The sequence below is a fragment of the Scyliorhinus torazame genome, chromosome 16 (genome assembly GCF_047496885.1).
Source record: "Scyliorhinus torazame isolate Kashiwa2021f chromosome 16, sScyTor2.1, whole genome shotgun sequence".
In the NCBI taxonomy this organism is placed as follows: domain Eukaryota; kingdom Metazoa; phylum Chordata; class Chondrichthyes; order Carcharhiniformes; family Scyliorhinidae; genus Scyliorhinus; species Scyliorhinus torazame.
The window spans coordinates 73,624,889-73,645,050 of record NC_092722.1 but is presented as its reverse complement, the minus strand read 5'-3'; the positions used below and the strand labels follow the sequence as shown (position 1 = coordinate 73,645,050).

General features: G+C 47.4%; 1 protein-coding gene across 5 annotated transcripts in view; it reads left to right on the top strand.

Moving 5' to 3' along the window:
* LOC140392876 (pleckstrin homology domain-containing family G member 5-like) overlaps window positions 1–20,162 on the top strand; it is a 243,494-nt gene that overhangs the window by 4,070 nt on the left and 219,262 nt on the right. For all 5 annotated transcript variants that reach the window (XM_072478625.1, XM_072478627.1, XM_072478626.1 and 2 more), the window contains exon 2: window positions 12,034–12,844. In XM_072478625.1, coding sequence (XP_072334726.1) covers window positions 12,590–12,844 — 255 coding nt within the window. In that variant the 5' untranslated portion in view covers window positions 12,034–12,589. The remainder of the gene's footprint in view (window positions 1–12,033; window positions 12,845–20,162) is intronic.

Below are 20,162 nucleotides of genomic sequence, written 5' to 3'. Positions count from 1 at the left end.
CTGTCTGTCCTTTTATTATCAATTGCCCATTAGATTTGTCACCATATGTGACTCCCTCATTTTTTTAAAAAACCAAATATTTTGGGGATAAGACATACGAAACAAAATACTGTCACAGCGCGAGCAGTCTCGCAGCCTGTGTGATCGATGCGGTGAGTGGGCAGACAATCTCTCCGTCCAGCAGTAAAGTGTTCCATCCCAGTGTTTGAGGATGTAAATAGCATATGGGAGAGCGGCCTAAGGGTCGCCAGAAAACAAACAAAACTTGTGGCAAAGAACATTCTTTAAACCACAGACTAAAAGAGCAGTAAAAGAGTTTCGAACCAAAAGTTCCGAATGGGGTGCGTATGGGCCGCGGCGGGGCAAGAATGGGTGGAATCCCCGGGTAGGACAGTTACCAGTACCATAGATGCACTACCGAAGCGTAGCAGACCAGATGGGGGTCCTCAGGCAGGGCGGGGATCAGTGCCGTTACTCCACTGCCTGAGCGACTGGACAAGAACGGAAAGAATTTGTGTTCATCGTGGATACTGCCTCTTATGATTACCTTCGAATCAGAACAGCAGCTATGAATGGATGTCTGCTGACAAACTTGTTCCTTTAACTGCCACTTGGCGTTAAGAGTGGTTATGACTATTTCAAAATGTGGCGTGGGGCCATGAATAAACTTTAAGTGCACAAACAAACATTCAACATTTAAAATTAACAAACTAAAATAACAAAATCGGGCAGGCTCCATCAGAAAGAAGGACACTATAAATCTCAATTGGTTTCTTTTTACCATCATCTGGACACCTCATTGCTCTATAGCGAAAAGAGTCGCAAAGGGGCTCGTCTGGTGGGAGTCGGACTCTGAGTCATCATCTTCTCCCGGTTGCCACATTCGTGACTGGAGTCGCTGTGCCAAGGCTGCTTGGGGTGAAGTGGGGTCCATCTCATTGTTGCGGATGAGTCTGTAAGGATTGTCGCGGTGCCAATGTTTCGTGTCGAGGTTGGAGGTGGTAGGGGGCCTGGTGCAGAATTGAAATCGTGTGGCGGGTCCATGGGGTCTAATGCATCATTGCTGTCGCTGTCGCTGTCTGTGCCGGTCGAATGAAGGGAGAGGGGGAGTCGTGCCTCTGGGGGTGGAGTGGAAGTGGTGTCCGAGGATGGGCTAGACTGGTTGGCGGAGGGTAGGAATAGGTCGTCCCTGGGCGGGGCCTGTTTGTCTGCTGCTGCAAGTGAGATGTGGTTGCTCTGTGTGCCATCAGCCTTAAGCTGGTTTATGTGAAACCATCCTGACTTGCCATTGGGATAAGTGATCTTATAAACGGAGGGGCTGACTTTCTCTGAAATGGTGTAGGGTCCTGCGAATTTGGGGGTAAGAAATGAACTGGGGTTGTATCGGGAGAGCATGACCTGCTGTCCTACTGAAAATTCTATGGGGTGTACCGTTTTGTCAAAACAAACTTTACTTTGTTTCTTTCGTGTACCAAGCCTAACAGCTGCGGCGAATTGGGCTGCTTTAACATTATCGGGAATCTGCTGTACCGCTTTCTCATAGGTGAGGGCGGTGACTGTGGGGCTGGGCAAATCAAGTCCTAACAAGTATTCAGTTCCCTCATGGGTCGTCCGGTCATGAGGGTGTGGGGGGTGTATCCTGTCAAAGTGGATACCGTGTTCCTTATGAACATGAGTGCAAAGGGGAGAACTGTGTCCATGTGGTGCTGTGCTGTTGCACCATTTTCATGAGAGTTGCCTTGAGGGTTCTATTCATTCTCTCTATGATTCCGCTTGATTGGGGGTGATAGGCAATATGGAATTTTTGTTGAAAATTGTGAGGACATTTTTCATGACGCGTCCTGTAAAATGTGAGCCTTGGTCTGACTCTATACTACGGGGAAGGCCCCATCTTGTGAAGATGTGCTGCGTTAGGATCTTGGCTGTTGTTTAAGCCGTGTTAGTTCTAGATGGAAAAGCTTCCACACATTTCGTGAAAGTGTCGATGACTACCAACACATACATAAAACCATTCTTGCAGGGGGGTAGGGATCCTATATAATCAATCTGTAAATTAGTCCAGGGGCCATTAACAGAGCGGGTGTGACTGAGCTGAGCTTTCTCGCATATCTGTCTGGATTGTTCTGGGAGCAGATTAAACAATTTTCAATGTAATGCGTTACATTGGGTTTTAAATCGGGCCACCAGCGGAGAGGTCTGAGGTGGGCGAGGGTTGCTTCTATCCCTTGATGTCCATGGTTGTCATAGAATTGGCAGATAATTTGGTTTCTGTCTTGGGTGGGGACCACATAAATACCATCCTTTAAAATTATGCCGTCATGTGTTAAAGTGTTTCTGTACTTATCGTAGGGAGCTGGGAATTTACCTTTTAAAATTTCCCTGAGCTGTGCGTCTTCGTTTTGGGCCTGAGCTAAATCTTGAATATTGGTCTGTGAGACCTGGACCGCGTGTACTGGCGCACTCTCGGGGGGGAATCCAAAAGTGACCGTGTCTGGAACCTGTTTTTGCTAGGGCATCTGCCTTAACGTTATCAGGGGGGGAAGAACGATGGTGGCTACGAACTTTAATGATACTGTATTTACAGTCTTTAGCTGTCCTGAGAATATGCTGGAGTAATGGGGTTGAGGGTAGGGGCTTTCCATCTGCGGAAACAAAACCTCTAGATTCCCACAGGTGTAGGAATTCCGTTAAACTATTGCAGACATATAGACTGTCGGAGTATATGTCAGCTGGGGTTGGGAACGAGTCGGGGTGCTCTACAATATATGCTACGGCTGCTAATTCTGCTGTCTGCGAACCTAGATGTCCAGGCAATTTCAATGATATCTTCTCTAACCCGCGTCCCTGCACGTCCTCTACATAAATGCCACAACCAGTAATTTGTTTACCGTTCAAAACTGTGGAGGAGCCATCCACATAAATCTTAAGGGGTGCGTCTGTGTCTGTGGGCTGGGGTCGCTGGGGTGTAGTGCCTGGTTTCGGGGGAGCTGACTTGGGTACAAAGGGTCCTGTATTGTGCCTGGTGGTGATGATCTCACACTCATGTGGGGTGCCTGCATACTGTAAATTATCTGCGAGAAACGTGTGTGTTTTTGTCCTTTTTACTGTAATGTCCCGTCCTTGTAAGAGAAGGGTCCATCGGGCAGCGCGAATGTGGCTGACTGTGCCGTCTAGGAGAAGTTGGGTTGGGGTGTGCTCTATTAAAGTGGTTACGGGGTTGAGTCCTGTTATGTAGGCGAAGTATTGAACAGCCCAAAAAACTGCAAGCAAGTGCCTTTCGCAGGCAGAAAATCCTTGCTCAACTGGGTCGAGAACTCGTGAGGCGTATGCTAGGGGCCTAAACGATCGTGTCTTTCCTGAAGGAGCACGGCCGAAAGGGTTCGGTCGGTGATTGCAACCTCAATTGCGTATGGGGAGAGTGGGTCTGGGACCTGTAATGTGGGAGCTGTGCTGAGGGCTCGTTTTAATGCATCCACGGCATCCGTGTGCTGTGGAAGCCATTCCCATGGGGCTTGCTTTTTTAGGAGTTCGGAAAGAGGGGCTGCCTTTGTGGCAAAACCGTCCATGTGGTTCCTGCAGTAGCCAACCAGTCCTAGAAATGACCGGAGAGCTGTGACATTATGGGGCAAGGGTAATTTAACAGTGGAGTCAATGCATTTCTGCTCGATCTCGCGTTTGCCATGGGTGATGACTGTGCCTAAATAAATTACCTTTACCTGGAGAATCTGAGCCTTTTTGGGGTTTACCTTACATCCGATTTTGTGAAGGAGTCCTAAGAATTTGGTGAGAAGCGAAATGTGCTCTCCCTTAGTGTCTGTCTGTAGAAGCAAGTTGTCTACATACGGGACAAGGCAATCGGGTCAGAAAAATTTTGCTAATCCAATCGGCAGCTGTCGGTGGAAAATGGAGGGGGAGTTATGGAAGCCTTGTGGTAGGCACGTCCACGTGTATTGCTGTCCCTGGAAAGTGAAAGCAAATTTATATTGGCACGCTTGGAATGAACCAAAAGCCGTTGCTGATGTCCAAAACCCCCAAAAATTCTGACTGGAGTCCCTGATCTAGCATTGTCCCGGGACCCGTGGCTACGGTGGGGGCTGCTACTGGGGTTACTTTGTTTAGTTCCCTATAATCGATGGTCAGTCACCATGAGCCATCGGGTTTCTTGACGGGCCAAATTGGGGCATTGTTCGTTGTGGCTACTGAATGGAGTAAGCCTTGGTCAAGTAAACTTTGAATGACCTTTCTGATTTCGCCCTCTACTTGTTGGGAAAAACCGTAGTGTTTTGGGGGTTTGGGGTCGGGTCCTGTGATGTTTACTAAACCTGCTATCTTGCCGCAGTCGTGCTTGTGCTGGGCAAAAGAAGCTTTGTGCCTCTGCAAAACGTCTCTAACATCTTTGTCCTGACTAATGGCTCATGGATCAAACCAGAATTCTCCTACTGCGCTAATCCTGTGTGCGTAGTCTCCAACTGTGAGCATGGCGGGGGCTCATGCTGCCTTTGCCATTCTCCACATACATTTGTTTACGGGGTCGAACGAAAGATTGTGGGAGCTCATAAAGTCTATCCCCAAATGTGTTCGGCTGACTGGGGTAGATCGGCGAGAACAACGGGGTGTTTGATTTTAATGTTTCCTATCTGAATCGCTGCAGGGGCTGTGATGTGTCCCTGCTGCAAGTGTCCTGTGAAACCGCTGAGGGTAATGGTGTCTGTGATGGGCCATATATCTCGTTGGAACATTGTGGAGGAATTTAGCGTGGTACGGGACCCTCCTGTGTCCCAAAGAAATTCTATGGCGAGTGCCTGGACTGTGCCTGCTACTACCGGTCTTCCGGACTTGTCCCAAAGGGTGTCGCAGACCCAAGTTGGGGAGTCCGAACACCGTCAATCGGTGCCGTTCATGTCTGCGTTCTCGGAACGGGCGCTAACACTATGAATGGGCTTGGCTCTGTTCTTATTTAGGGTATTTGCCTGCTAGTTTCGCTGTTGTTTCTGGGGGGCATGGCACTCACATGCGTAATGTCCTAATTGTCCACAATTGTAGCACTCGTGGGATTTAGGCTGCTGTGGGCTGTTTCTTCCCTCGTTTACCCATGTGGGGTTTTGATGTGTCCTGACTGGATGCATGTTAGCATCTGCCTGCTCTTCATCTGCTTTTCTGTATTCTGACTTTCCCTGAAGGGACTGTTCCCAAGCTCGGGATAATCTCTTTAGTACCCATTTCTCATTGTGGGTACCGTCTGAGGGGTCATAATTTGCGCAACCTCTCTGCCCTGCTTCGGTCACGTGGGAGACTAAGAGTCAAGTCCATTTGGCCATATTGTCTGGTGTCAAATGGGCGCGGGCTAACTCTCCAAATACTGCTGTGAAATGAATCCACAGGCGTCCAGCAAACGTTGTTGGGTGCTCCGTCCTTTTTCTGCCTACATTTATTGAGGCCTTCTACGGGATCTCCCTTATTGTAGCCGATCGCATCTAGGATCGCTGCATACATTTCCTGGAGGGTGCCTCCTCCTACATTTTGTGGGTCGGGAAGGGCTGCCACGACTGAGGGGTCGAGGCTCAAAATTGTGAGCTTCACTTGCTCTTTTTCATCCAGGCCGTACATGGTCGCCTGTTGTTTAACCCTTGCAAAATAAGGGTGTGGGTCCGATGTGGGTAGGAATGGTGTTATCTTATCGCACGCATCCCTTAATTGGATGACGGTTAATGGGGTGGTGTAGAGAAAATCAGGGTCTCCGTCTCTTGTGGCCCTGCGCTGTGTGGTGACAGGGTTCATGGGATTGTGCTCTGCCTGTGCAGTCGGGAGTGGGGGTGCTTTTCTTTTCTGAGATTTGTCCTGAGTACATATTCCACGTACATAGCGATGGGCAGTTTAATTTAACTCCTGCCAATACGGGCCATTTTCCTGATCTAACTGGGGTCCAAATGTATTCTGGAATCCATTTTGTACAGAAAACAGGGATTGCAGGTCTGCAATTTGCTTTTGGCATTTGTCATGGTCTACCGAGCTCTGCCTTTGTCCGTCGTGGAACTCTGCAGTGCTCGTAGGGCTCCTTTTAAATCCTGACATTGTTTCTTTAATTACTCAACTTGAAGTTCTGTCTCTTCTCGTACCAACACCGCATGTTGCGTGTCATGGTAGGCCTTATCGTATTGTGACTGAAAACTGATTAGGTGAGTGAGACAAGATTGGTGTGCCCGTTTGACATCAGCCATCTCCTTGTCCTTCGCCGCTAACTGCTCTCTAAGTCGTCTGTTAACTTTTTCATACTCGCTAACGTCTCCCTCACTATTTTTCTCTCTGTCTTCAATCTCTCTGCGGAGCATCTTCATGACCTCCTCTGTGCCTCGCAATTGTGCCAAGCAGGACACGATTGCCATCGACTTACGAGCTTTCCCTAAGCTTTTCTTATGAATCTCGGTCAGGTTCTCCCACCAAATCTGTCCTATACTTCCGGGACCTATTTCCTCATTTGCACAAAATTCGCTCCAAAGGGGCCATCCTTTCCCTTTGAGATATTTCCGAATTTCCTCTTCCCATATGGGACACTGCCCTGCTCTATTGGTCGCTGCAACCTCAAATTCCTGGGGGTTCATAAGGCATTCCATTGCCTTCATTGCCATCTCTTCTGTTATCTATGGGTTTCTACCGAATTTGGAACAGGGGGGAATAAAGTGGTGATGTAAACACGGGTACGCCTTACGCTATTTTCCGGTCGACAAAACTCCCGACAGTTTTACGCAACAAAATCTATCAAGGTTACCTTATATATCCCTTGTTCGTACGCATGCAAATAACACACTTCCGAATCTTGGTGGTTTGATCGATATTGGTCTTACGCTTGTGGTTTTTACTTTTTCCAATTTGTTTTCTAATTCAAATTTGGGTTCTCTCGGAGTGACAAAGCCACTTCTAGGTCGAGTCCCATCAGATGTCGCCAGTAATGTTGCTCTGTTTACTTGCTATAAATATGGTGGTTAATAAGGTCGCCTTTCTTAATCCTAATTATGAGTATGCTTTCAGAGTCACCAGGTATCTCTCGATACCGCCACAAGGTTCAACCCGAATACCAATCAAAGAGCCAATACACCAGTTAGTTAGTTCAAAGTCAATGGTATTTATTTACACACAGTATGATTTATTAATGCACAATAATACTACAAGCTAAACTATCTCTATCACTAACACCTATACTTAACTTCGGGTGCCCACTTAGGCCAGAGGAACAATGGCCATTGTTCGGATCTGAGGCTGTTGGGTTTGAAGAGGAACAGGAATACAGCTAAGGTCGTCCGTCTGGTAGCGAGCGTTGACCTTGAACTTACTTGCTTCTGGTGATGCTGGTGGAAGGGTCTCTCCGCTTGAGAGCCGAATCCAAGAGAGAGAACCTTTGGCGGGGGTTCCTTCTTATACTTGAAGGGGCTTCGCGCGCTTTTAGGCGGGCCTTAAACTTGGTCCCAATTAATTGGGCAGCTTCTTGATCATTGTCATCGATCTAAACCAATTCCTTGATGGCTGGGCATGTCCTAGGTGGCCGTTGGCCTGGCTTTGTTTGTGTCTTCTTGCTGGGGTAGTGGCGCCGGACTGTCTGAGACACTATCGGCTACCTGAGCATTAGTCCTTTATTCCCGGAGATGGGCCATCAATATGTAAATCGACCCAGAGTTTTGATTCCGTCTGCAAACTACCTTCCAAATATACATTCAGGCTCTGTGCCTGCTTGTTGCGTTGCATTGTCCATATTTCTCTATAGGCTCTGCGAGTGTCCATTTTATACACTGAAAGTGGCCATCCCAGATGGCTACATTGGGTACTCTAAATTTATTTTTAAAAACATTGTCACAATTTTATACGTTTCAATTGGATCCCCTGACATTTTTCTACTCTAGTGAAAACAGACCCAGGTGACCCAATCACTCCTCAGCCGACAATCCTGCTGAACCTTCGTTGGACTCCCACAATGGCAAGTATATCCTTTCAAGATAAGGAGACGAAAACTGCACACAATACTCCAGCTGTGGTCTCTCATCGGCGCTGTGCAGCTGCGGTAACATATCCTTACTCCAGTGCTCAAGTCCTCTTGCAGTGAAGGCCTATACACTATTTGCCTTCCTAACCTCTCACTGGAGCTGAGTGTTTGCTTTCAGTGACTGGTGTACAAGGACACCCTGGTCCCCATGAACGTCAACCTTTTCCAATCTATCTAGATGTACGAGGTAAGTTTTTTACACAGAGGGTAGTGGGAGCCTGAAACTCGCTGCCGGAGGAGGTGGTGGAAGCAGGGACGATAGTGACATTGAAGGGGCATCGTGACAAATACATGAATAGGATGGGAATAGAGGGATATGGACCCCGGAAGTGTAGAAGATTTTAGTTTAGACGGGCAGCATGGTTGGCGCAGGATTGGAGTGCTGAAGGGCCTGTTCCTGTGCTGTACTTTTCTATGTTCTTTGTGTCACCATTTAAATAATATTCAGCCATTCTGTTTCTCTGTTGCAAATGGATAACTTCACATTTACCCATGTTATACTGCATCTGCCATGTATTTACCCCTCACTAAAATGGCCCCGTATCTCAAAACTGTGACCCCTTGTTTTACACCCCACAGCCAAAGGAATCCTAATGCTAACACAAAGCCTAATGCTAACCATCGCCCTAACCCCATCCCTAATCAAAACCATTAACACAAACACATAACCCTAAATCTAACATGTAAACCCGGATCCTAAGCAAGTGGACATATTAGGGACAGAAAGCATCGTTTTGTGAAGGGAAGGTTGTGTCTCACTAACTTGATTGAGTTTTTTGAGAAAGTGACGAAGATGATTGATGAAGGTACGGCAGTGGATGATGTCTACATGGACTTCAGTAAGGCCTTTGACAAGATACCTCATGGCAGACTGGTACAGAAGGTGAAGTCACACAGGATCGGAGATGAGCTGGCGAGATGGGTACAGAACTGGCTCGTTAATAGAAGGCAGAGTATAGCAGTGGAAGGGTCCTTTTCTGAATGAGGGCTGTGACAAGTGGTGTTCCACAGGGATCGGTGCTAGGACCTTTGCTGTTCGTAGTATATATAAATGATTTGGATGAAAATGTAACTGGTCTAATTAGTAAGTTTGTGGATGACACAAAGGTTGGTGGAATTGTGGACAGTGAAGAGGACTGTCAGAGGATACAGCAGGAAATAGACCGGTTGGAGACTTGGTTGGGCAGAGAGATGGCAGATGGAGTTTAATCCGGATAAATGTGAGGTAATGCATTTTGGAAGGTCTAATACAGGTGGGAAATATGCAGTACATGGCAGAACACTTAAGAGTATTGACAGGCAGAGGGATCTGGGTGTACACATCCACAGGTCGCTGAAAGTGGCACCATAGGTGGAGAAGATAGCCTAGAAGGCATACGGCATGCTTGCTTTCATCAGCCGGAGCATTAAGTATAAGAATTGGCAAGTCATGCTGCAGCTGAAAAGAACTTTCATGAGGCCACACTTTACGGTGTTCAATTCTGGTCGCACACTACCAGAAGGATGTGGAGGCTTCAGAGAGGGTGCAGAAGAGATTTACTAGGATGTTGCCTGGTATGGAGGGCATTAGCTATGAGGAGAGGTTGGATAAACTCAGTTTGTTCTCATCAAATCGACGGAGGTAGAGGGGCGACCTGATAGAAGTCTACAAAATTATGAGGGGCATGGACAGAATGGATATTCAGAAGTTTTTTTCCCAGGGCGGAAGTGTCAATTATTGGGGGACATAGGTTGAAGGTGCGAGGGGAAAAGTTTAGAGAAAATATGCAAGGGAGGTTTTTTACACTGAGGGTAGGGGGTGCTTGGAGCTTGCTGCCGGAGGATGTGGTGGAAGCAGTACGATAGTGACGTTTCAGGGGCCCCGTGACAAATACATGAATTGGATGGGAATAGAAGGATTTGGATCCAAAAGTGCAGAAGGTTTTAGATTAGACGGGCAGAATGGGCAGCGCAGGCTTGGAGGGCCAAAGGGCCTGTTCCTGTGCTGTACTTTTCTTTGTTCTTCTTTGATCCACCTCTTCACCCCTAACCCTAACCCTAACATCTAAATCTGATAATAACCGTTACACCCTGACCTTAACCCTAACCCTGTATATAACCCTATCATTAGCTCCTAACCGTTAGACCCTAAATCTAACCCAAACCCTGTCCCTAATCCTAAACATAACCCTAACCCTAAATCTAACCCTTTCTGTCACACTTACGATAACCATTAGCATCCAACACATACCTAACCAAACCCTAAATCTAACTCTAACACTATCACTAACCCTAACTCCAACAATAACCATTAGCCCTAATGCTAACTCTAACACTAAACCAGAACTGTAACCCTAACCTAAAACCTAGCTCTAACAGTAGCCATTAGCCCCTAAACCCAACCATTAGCCAAAATCTAACCCAAACCCTATTTCTAGCCCTAGCCCTAACCATTAGCCGCTAACCCAAACCCTAAACCAGGCATTAACCCTAACTGTAATACTCACTCAAATACTACATCTAACCCTAACCATTCGTCCCTAGCCCTAATACTAAACCAGACCCCAAAACTTCACCCTAACCCTGACCCTGACCCTAGCCCTAACTCTAACCATGACTATTATGGGCCAGGGTTTAGAGAACCACAATGTGTAACATGGAGTTCACCTGACCCACAGCTTTTAATAGATTGTGGTGTGGGGAGCACATGGCCCACTCTACAGGTGTGGTACAGCAGAAATGGAAAAGTATTTTTTAAAGCAAAACAATGTTTATTCTATGAACTCAAGTTAACCTTTTCAAAACATTCAGTAAACATCTTAGCAACCATTAATACAAATACAACCCCCAAAGAATACAACACTCAGTAATTTCATAGAAATAGAGTTTCATAGAATTTACAGTGCAGAAGGAGGCCATTCGGCCCATCGAGTCTGCACCGGCTCCTGGAAAGAGCACCATACCCAAGGTCAACACCTCCACCCTATCCCCATAACCCAGTAACCCCACCCAACACTAAGGGCAATTTTGAACACTAAGGGCAATTTATCATGGCCAATCCACCTAACCCGCACATCTTTGGACTGTGGGAGGAAACCGGAGCACCCGGAGGAAACCCACGCACACACGGGGAGGATGTGCAGACTCCGCACAGACAGTGACCCAAGCCGGAATCGAACCTGGGACCCTGGAGCTGTGAAGCAATTGTGCTATCCACAAGGCTACCGTGCTGCCCAAATGTTAATAACTTCCCAAACACCATCCAGAAGACAGACGAAACACCTTTGAACAGAAGCATATTAGGTTTACAGTCACGACTGAGAACATTTATAATTCTGAATTCACCAATTGATCAAGAGATAGTCTTTTGATGGCAGAGAGAACAGCAGTACACCTGCTTGGTCTGGCTTCAGCTCCAACACTGAAAACTAAACTAAAACACACCTTGCAGCCTGTTCAAAAACGAAAGTAAAAAGCTGACAGACAGCCCAGCTCCACCCACACTCTGACATCACTGCAGTAATAAACACCCATTTCTTAAAGGTACTCTCACTACAGATATTTGTATACACACCCATTTATAAACACCCATTTCTTAAAGGTGCTCTCACTTGGCAATGACCCAGAGCCTAATCCTAACCCGAACTCTAACCCGAACAATAACCATTAGCCCCAACCTTGACCCAAACCCTGACTTTCTAACAGTAGCCATTAGCTCTTAATTCTATCCCAAATGCTAACGCTCACCCAAAACTGAACACTGAACTATAAACCTAATCCCTAACCCCAACACTAACCCTAACTCTAACCCTAATTCTAACCCTAAACCAGACACCTAAACCTAACCTTAATCCTAACCATAATTCCCAACATTAAGCAGAACCCTATCCCCAAACATTAAACCAGACCCATAACCCTAATTCCCAGCCCTACCACCCCTAGGCCCTAACTCCTAACCCATAACCACACACCCTGAACCACCCAAATAATGTCTCATAATTCTGATTTGATTCTACCTGCAGATTCCGACAAATCCCAGGATCCATTCGGATTCAACCAACCAGCCAACTGGCCAATGAACCAATGAGCAATACAAACAGCTGGATAACCAATCAATCGACAAACCAACCAATGAATTAACTGGTTTGTCAACCAACCAAACAACGAGGCAGCAATTCCACCAAGCAGAGTAATTTATCAAGATCTTTCAGAACGCAACTCATTTGTTTGAACAGAGCAGGTCGCGTGACACCAGAAGTGAGGAGATCGACCCCTAACACCTGGCTCCTGACTCCCTCCACATCTCTACCCCCCACTACCCGCCAAGGACTGGTGTCCACTCATTCGCCTGTTCTGTGTCCAATGGTAAAGGCTGAAGACGGGGCCCACAATCAGTACAGACATTCTCTTTGGGTTGGACCACGCTGATTGGTCAAGGATAAAACAACAAAGCAGGAACCACACCTCCGTTGATCTGAGAGTCGGACACTCAACCTCTTGCCCCGCCTCGAAATGCCTGATCGAAGGTGAAGGGGGAGGATTCTGGAACTGAGCACACCATCTGTGCCCCTTGCTGCCATGTCCCGATTCAGCGCAAGGACCTGGAATGTTCCACAAGTCACAGTGTTCCCACCGGCTGTGAGAGACTCTGAAGACTTCGGCCTGTCCGAATATGAGGGCCTGGACCCTGGACCCCTGGGCCTGGTGGCAGCCCGGATCCAACTCTTCGATGAGAGGGAACGGGACCCGTATGGCAGCAGCCCCTCAATACTTCAACTCCTCAATGAAGGAACGTCACAGGAACAGAAAGGGAGCAGAACTCTGGGATATCAGGTAGAAACCTCTACAAAAGAACTGCTCACACAATTTCAATCAATGCATCAACAGAGAAAGAGAGAGAGAGACAGGCAGAGAGAGAGAGAGAGGGGGAGACGAGAGAGAGAGAGAGAAAGACCGAGGGAGGGAGACAAGAGAGAGACAGAGAGACAAACAGAGAGTTAGAGAGAGGGGTGGAGAGAGAGTGAGACAGACAGTGAGAGAGAGAGACGTGAGAGAGACAGAGGCAGAGAGAGACAGAGAGAGAGAGATAGACAGAGAGAGAGTCAGAGAGACAGAGAGAGAGAGAGAGAGAGATTGAGGCAGAGAGAAAGACAGAGTGACAGAGGGAGAGAGAGAGAGACATAAAGACAGATGGAGAGAGAGAGAGAGAGAGGTAGAGAGACAGAGGTAGAGGAACAGATAAAGAGATAGAGATAGAGGGCCTAATCAAACAGAATTGCAACAGAGTCCTGTGACGTAGCACCGAAAAATACCATGCGGCCTATTGGGACTTTGTTTCAATTCGGGGCCTCAGGGAGAACAATTTGCTGAAGCCGCATGTAGTCCCATTTCCTGCTTTCAGGAGTTCTGCTCACCGGAACTGCTCAGTTCCGCCCCCCTCCCCCCAATCCCAACTCATCTGTAAGGAGGTACCCGAGCCCCCAAGTGCCTTTCCACCTGTTTACTGTTTATGGGGACCAGCATGAAAGGCACTCGCCTCAGGTCTCCGAGAGGGTTAGAACCCAGGGTCTCGATAGATCCGGCTAGTGCATAGTCGAGTAAGACGAGCTACTCACTCTAACATGCACATTTTTCAGATAGCGATCCCATCCATAATGGGTGGGATTCAGATTGCAGCGTCTCACAAGGTCGTGTTAGATCTCACGAGGTGAGGGAGCAGAGTAGATCCCTGAAGAGGGAACTCCCAGCATCTACCGGCAGCGTCGCCTTTAGGGTGTAACGCAGCTGATAGGTCGTGCCAAGAGAGAGAGACAGAGAGAGAGGAGGGAGAGGGTGAGGCAGAGAAAGAGCGAAAGAGACAGAGAGGCAGATGATAGAGAGCCAGAGAGAGAAAGTCAGAGAGAAAGAGAGGGTTTAGGGTTAGGGTCAGGCTTAGTATTGGGATTAGCATCTAGGTTTATGATTCAGTGTTCGGTCTTGGGTTAGCATTAGGGTTAGAGATAAGGGCTATTGGTTACTGTTAGAGTTAGGGTTGGGGTTAGTTGCTCATTGTTACTGTTAGAGTTAGGGTTTGGGTTAGGGTTAGGGTCGGAGTTAGATTTAGGGCTCGGGTTCGGGTCAGGATTGGAGATGGGGTTAGGTGCTAATGGCCACTGTTAGAGAGTAAGGCTTTGGATTAGAGCTGGGGCTAATAGTTACTGTTAGGGTTAGATTTCGGGTTAGAGTTAGGGTTAGGGTTATGGCTAGAGTTTAGGCTATGGTCAGGATTGGAGTCAGGGTTAGGTTTTTGAGTCTGGTTTAGTATAGGGCTAGGGGCTATTGGTTCAGGTTAGTGTTAATGTTAGAGTGAGTGATAAAGTTGGAGTTTGAGTTAGATGTCTGGGTTAGGGCTGGCAGCTGATGGTTAGGGATAGGATTTGGGTTAGATTTAAGGTTATGATTAAGGTTGAGGGGCTAATGTCTACTGCTAGAGTGAGGTTTGGGTTAGTATTATGATAATAATCTTTATTAGTATCACAAGTTGGCTTACATTAAAATCAAATTACTGCGGATGCTGGAATCTGAAACCAAAAGAGAAAATGCTGGATTATGTCAGCAGGTCTGACAGCATCTGTAGGGAGAGAACAAAGCTAATGTTTCAAGTCCATATGAGCCTTTGTCAAAGCTAATGGGCATAGAAAGAGGGAGATATTTATACCGTAGGGAATGAAAGATGAGTCATCGCCACAGAAACCAAGGGATAAGAATGCGATTGGCAGTCCTAAGAGAGAATAAAAGGTATGAAAGGCCAAACAATAGAGAAATTAAAATCAGAGGGTGAGCTGTGTCAGATGTAGATGTGGGGGAGGGGGGGGGGGCGATATGGGTGGGAGAGAGGTAAAATGATAAAAAGAGGGGAAGGATGAAGCAAAGGAGACTAGCTACGCATGCCGTTTTATGGGGTGTGAAGAACATTCCTTGTTCCAGACCTACCCGGACCCCCTCCCACAACTCCTTTACCGATACATTGATGACTATTTTGGTGCCGCTTCATGCTCTCGTCCGGACCTGGAAAAATGCGTCAACTTCGCTTCCAGTTTCCACCCCTCCATCACTTTCACCTGGTCCATCTCAGCCACTTCCCTTCCCTTCCTTGATCTTTCTGTCTCCATTTCTGGTAATAGACTATCTAGTAATATCTATTACAAGCCCACTGACTCCCACTGCTATCTGGACTGCAGCTCTTTGCACCCTACACCCTGTAAGGACTCCATCCCTTTCTCTCAGATCCTTCGCCTCCGTCGTCGCATTTGTTCCGATGATGCCACTTTTCAAGGTGATGCTCCGAAAATGTGTTCTTCGTTCCTCAACCGTGATTTCCCACCTACAATATTGACAGGGCCCTCAACAGCGAACGGGCCATCGTCCACGCCATTACACTCGCCCCCCTCCCCTCCCTCCCAGAACAAGGATAGAGTCCCCCTTGTTCTCACATTTCACCCCCCAGTCTCCATATGTAAAGCGTAATCCTCCGTCATTTTCACCAACTCCAGCGTGATGCCACCACCAAACACATCTTCCCTTCTCTCCCTCTGTCAGCATCCCGCAGAGACCGTTCCCCCCGAGATAATCTAGTCCACTCCTCCACCATACCCAGCACCTCTCCCATCGCCCATGGCACCTTCCCATGCAATCGCAGAAGGTGTAACACCTGCCTCTTTACCTCTTCCATGCTTAACATCCCAGGATAAAAACACTCATTCCAGCATTTTCCTTGCACCTCTTTCAATTTGGTCCATTGCATTCGCTGCTCCCAATGTGGTCTCCTCTATATCGGAGAGACAAAACGTAGACTAGGTGATAGCTTTGCTGAGCACCTTCAGTCTGTGCGCATTCAGGAGCCTGACCTTCCCGTTGCTTGGCATTTTAACACAAGACCCTGCTCCCATGCCCACATGTCTATCTGTCCTTGGTCTATTGGTCCTTGGTTCCAATGAAGCTCAACGCAAACTGGAGGAACAACATCTCATCTTCCGGTTAGGCATGCTACAGCCTTCCAGTCTCAACAGTGAATTCAACAACTTCAGATGATTAGCTCTACCCCACCTTGACCGCTTGTTTTCATTCCATTTCATTTGAACTGTCTTTTACCTTTTATTTCTTCTTTATATATATTTCCCCCCACTTTTTCCTCCTATTTTATCCCACATTTCCTTACCTTTTCTCCCCTTTGCTTCCCCTTCCCCCATTTTTCTAATTTTACCTCTCTTCCACCCATGTCCCCCCTCCCCCACATCCCCCCTCCTCCCACATCTACATATGTCACAGTTTACCCTCTGATTTAAGTTTCTCTGATGTTTGGCCTTTCACACCTTTTATTCTCCCCGGGGACTGCCATGAGCACTCTTTTCCCTTGGTTTCTGTGGCTATGACTCATCTTTCATTCCCTCACCCCACAGTATAAATATTTCCCACTTTCTCGGCCTTTTAGCTTTGACAAAGGGTCATATGGACCCAAAACATTAGCTCTTTTCTCTTCTTACAGATGCTGCCATACCTGCTGAGATTTTCCAGCATTTTCTCTTTCGGCTTACATTAACACTGCAATGAAGTTACTGTGAAAACCCCGAGTACAATGAGGTAGAATTCAGAATGTCCAATTCGCCTAACAAGCATGTCTTTCGGGACTTTTTGGGAGGAAACCGGAGCGCCAGGTGGAAACCCACGCAGACACGGGGAGAACATGGAGTCTCCACACAGACAGTCACCCAAACGGGAATCGAACCTGGAACCCTGGCGTTGTGAAGCAACAGTGCTGACCACTGTGCTACCGTGCCAGATACAGGTCTGGTTTAGTAGTAGAGTTAGCATTAGGGTTATGACCTAATGGTTACTGTTGGAGTTACGGATAGTGATAGAGTGAGAGTTAGATTTAGGGTCATAGTTGTATTAGGGTTAGGGTTCTGATTCGGGTTAGGGATAGGGTTTGGGTTAGATTTAGGATTAGGGTTAGGGTTTTGGTTGGAGTTAAGGATAGGGTTATATATAGAGTTAGTGTTACGGTCGAGGCTGGGGTCAGGGTTTGGGTTTGGGTGTTAGAGACAGGGTTTTTGTTTTTTTGTGTTTTTATACATTTAGAGTACCCAATAATTTTTTTTCCAATTAAGGGGCAATTTAGCGTGGACAATCCACCTAACCTGTACATCTTTGGGTTGTGCGGGTGAAACCCACGCAGACATGGAGAGAATGTGCATACCCCATATGGACAGTGACGCAGGGCCGGGATTCGAACCCGGGTCCTCAGCGCTGCAATCCCGGTGCTAACCATTGCGCCACATGCTGCCCTCTTAGAGATAGGGTTAGGGTTATGGGTTAGTGCTAATGGTTTGGATTAGGGTTGTGGTTAGGGCTATGGTTAGCGTTGGGATTTGGGTTAGCATTAGGATTTCTTTGGCTGTGGGGACTAAAACAAGGGAAGAGAGCCTTGGGATACAGGGCCATTTGACTGATGGGAAAATATGGTAGCACAATGGGTAGCACTGTTGCTTCACAGCTCCAGGGTCCCAGGTTCGATTCCCGGCTTGGGTCACTGTGTGGAGTCTGCACGTTCTCCCTGTGCCTGCATGGGTTTCCTCCGGGTGCTCCGGTTTCCTCCCACAAGTCCAGAAGGATGTGCTGTTAGGTTGTTTGGGCATTCTGAATTCTCCCTCTGTGTACCCGAAGAGGCGCCAGAGTGTGCGGGATGTGGCGACTAGGGGCTTTTCACAGTAACTTCATTGCAGTGTTAATGTAAGCCTATTTGTGACACTAAAGATGATTATTATAAAGTGGAGTAAATGTGAAGTTATGCATTTCCAACCGAGAAACAGAATGGCAGAATATTACTTAAATGGTGACAGATTGGGAAAGGTTGACGTTCATAGGGACCAGGGTGTCCTCGTACACCAGTCAGTTAAAGCAAACACGCAGCTCCAGCGAGCGGTTAGGAAGGCAAATGGTGTGTTGGCCTTCATTGCAAAAGGACTTGAGCACAGGAGCAAGGATGTGTTACCGCAGCTATACAGTGTTCAGTTTTGGTCTCCTTATCTAGAAAAGATATACTTGCCATTGTGGGAGTGCAAGAAAGGTTCAGCAGACTGATTCTTGGGATGACAAGATTGTCGGATGAGAAGCGATTGGTTCGACTGCGTCTGTATTCACTGGAGTAGAAGAATGTGAGGGGATCTGATTTAAACGTATAAAATTCTAACAGGGTTGGACAGTCTGGAGCAGGAGTGCTGTTCCCTCTAGTTTTGGGGCAGGGTGGTCCAGAACAAGGGGTCACAGTCTCAGGATACGGGTTAGGGTTCGGGTTTGGATTAATGTTAGGGTGAAGGTTAGAGTTAGGGTTAGTTTTAAGGTTAGGGTTAGGACTGGGCTCAGGGGCAGTTTGGAGGTTAGGATTCGGGTTAGAGTTAGTCACTCTTAATTTGAGGGTTAAGGTTAGGATAAGGGTTCAAGATAGAGTTTCTTTTAGGGTTATCATTCGGTGTATGGATAATATAAAGATTGGGAGCAGGGCTAAGCTGAAGGTTGGGGTTAGCTTTAAGGGAAGAATTAGTGTTTGAGTTGTTCATAGCAAATATTAGAGTTAGAGTTAGGGTCAGAGTCCAAGTTATTTTTAGGGTTATGGTAAAAGTTAGGATTAATTTTAAGGTTCGGGTCAGAATCAGAGCACACGGTATATCGGCCATGTGGCGCATGAAAGGCTGCGCGGCATGGCCAGGAGGTCCCTCGATCTTGCGACATGTCGGGGTCTGAATCCTGCCCATTGTGGGCTAGATCATTATTTTGCAAGTCTGCTCCCCTGATCTCCATAGAACTACGCAAGCTGTTGGGATCTAACCCCTTAGCCTCAGAGACCTTTCAGCGCTGGTTCCCCATAAACAGGGACCAGACAGAATGGCACTTGGGGGGGGGGGTCTCCCAGGGGATCAGTGTACCTCAGGTGCTTGCCCTCTGGGCAGGGTGGCACCCTGGCACAGCTGCTGGCACCCATACACCTTGGCAGTACCAGCCTGGCACCCTGTCACTGCTAACCTGGCGCCCAGGCCATGTCACTAAGGTGCCAGCCTAACACTGCACAGCTGGCACAGGCATTTGTCAGGGGTACTGCAGAGGTGCCAAGTTGGCATTTTCCCTGCGCTGTGGCTCAGGCCTGCGGATACCCTGCGCATGTGAGGTGGGATCTCGAGGACCCTCTTATAGGTGAGTTGGGGCTCTAGGGTTGCATCAGGGGGTCGAGAGATTGGACATCAGTCAATCTCCATCTTCATTGTTGTGGGCAAAATCTTGGAAAGGTTTATAAGAGATAGGGTGTATAATCATCTGGAAAGGAATAATTTGATTAGACATAGTCAACACGGTTTCGTGAAGGGTAAGTCGTGCCTCACAAACCTTATTGAGTTCTTTGAGAAGGTGACCAAACAGGTGGATGAGGGTAAAGCAGTTGATGTGGTGCATATTGATTTCAGTAAAGCGTTTGATAAGGTTCCCCACGGTAGGCTACTGCAGAAAATACGGAAGCATGGGATTCAGGGAGATTTAGCAGTTTGGATCAGAAATTGGCTATCTGGAAGAAGACAAAGGGTGGTGGTTGATGGGAAGTGTTCAGACTGGAGTCCAGTTACTAGTGGTGTACCACAAGGATCTGTTTTGGGGCCACTGCTGTTTGTCACTTTCATAAATGACCTGGAGGAGGGCATAGAAGGATGGGTGAGTAAATTTGCAGATGACACTAAAGTCGGTGGAGTTGTGGACAGTGCGGAAGGATGTTACAAGTTGCAGAGGGACATAGATAAGCTGCAGCGCTGGGCTGAGAGGTGGCAAATGGAGTTTAATGCAGAAAAGTGTGAGGTGATTCATTTTGGAAGGAATAACAGGAAGACAGAGTACGGGGCTAATGGTAAGATTCTTGGCAGTGTGGATGAGCAGAGAGATCTCGGTGTCCATGTACATAGATCCCTGAAAGTTGCCACTCAGGTTGAGAGGGTTGTTAAGAAGGCATACGGTGTGTTAGCTTTTATTGGTAGAGGGATTGAGTTTCGGAGCCATGAGGTCATGTTGCAGCTGTACAAAACTCTGGTGTGGCCGCATTTAGAGTATTGCGTGCAATTCTGGTCACCGCATTATA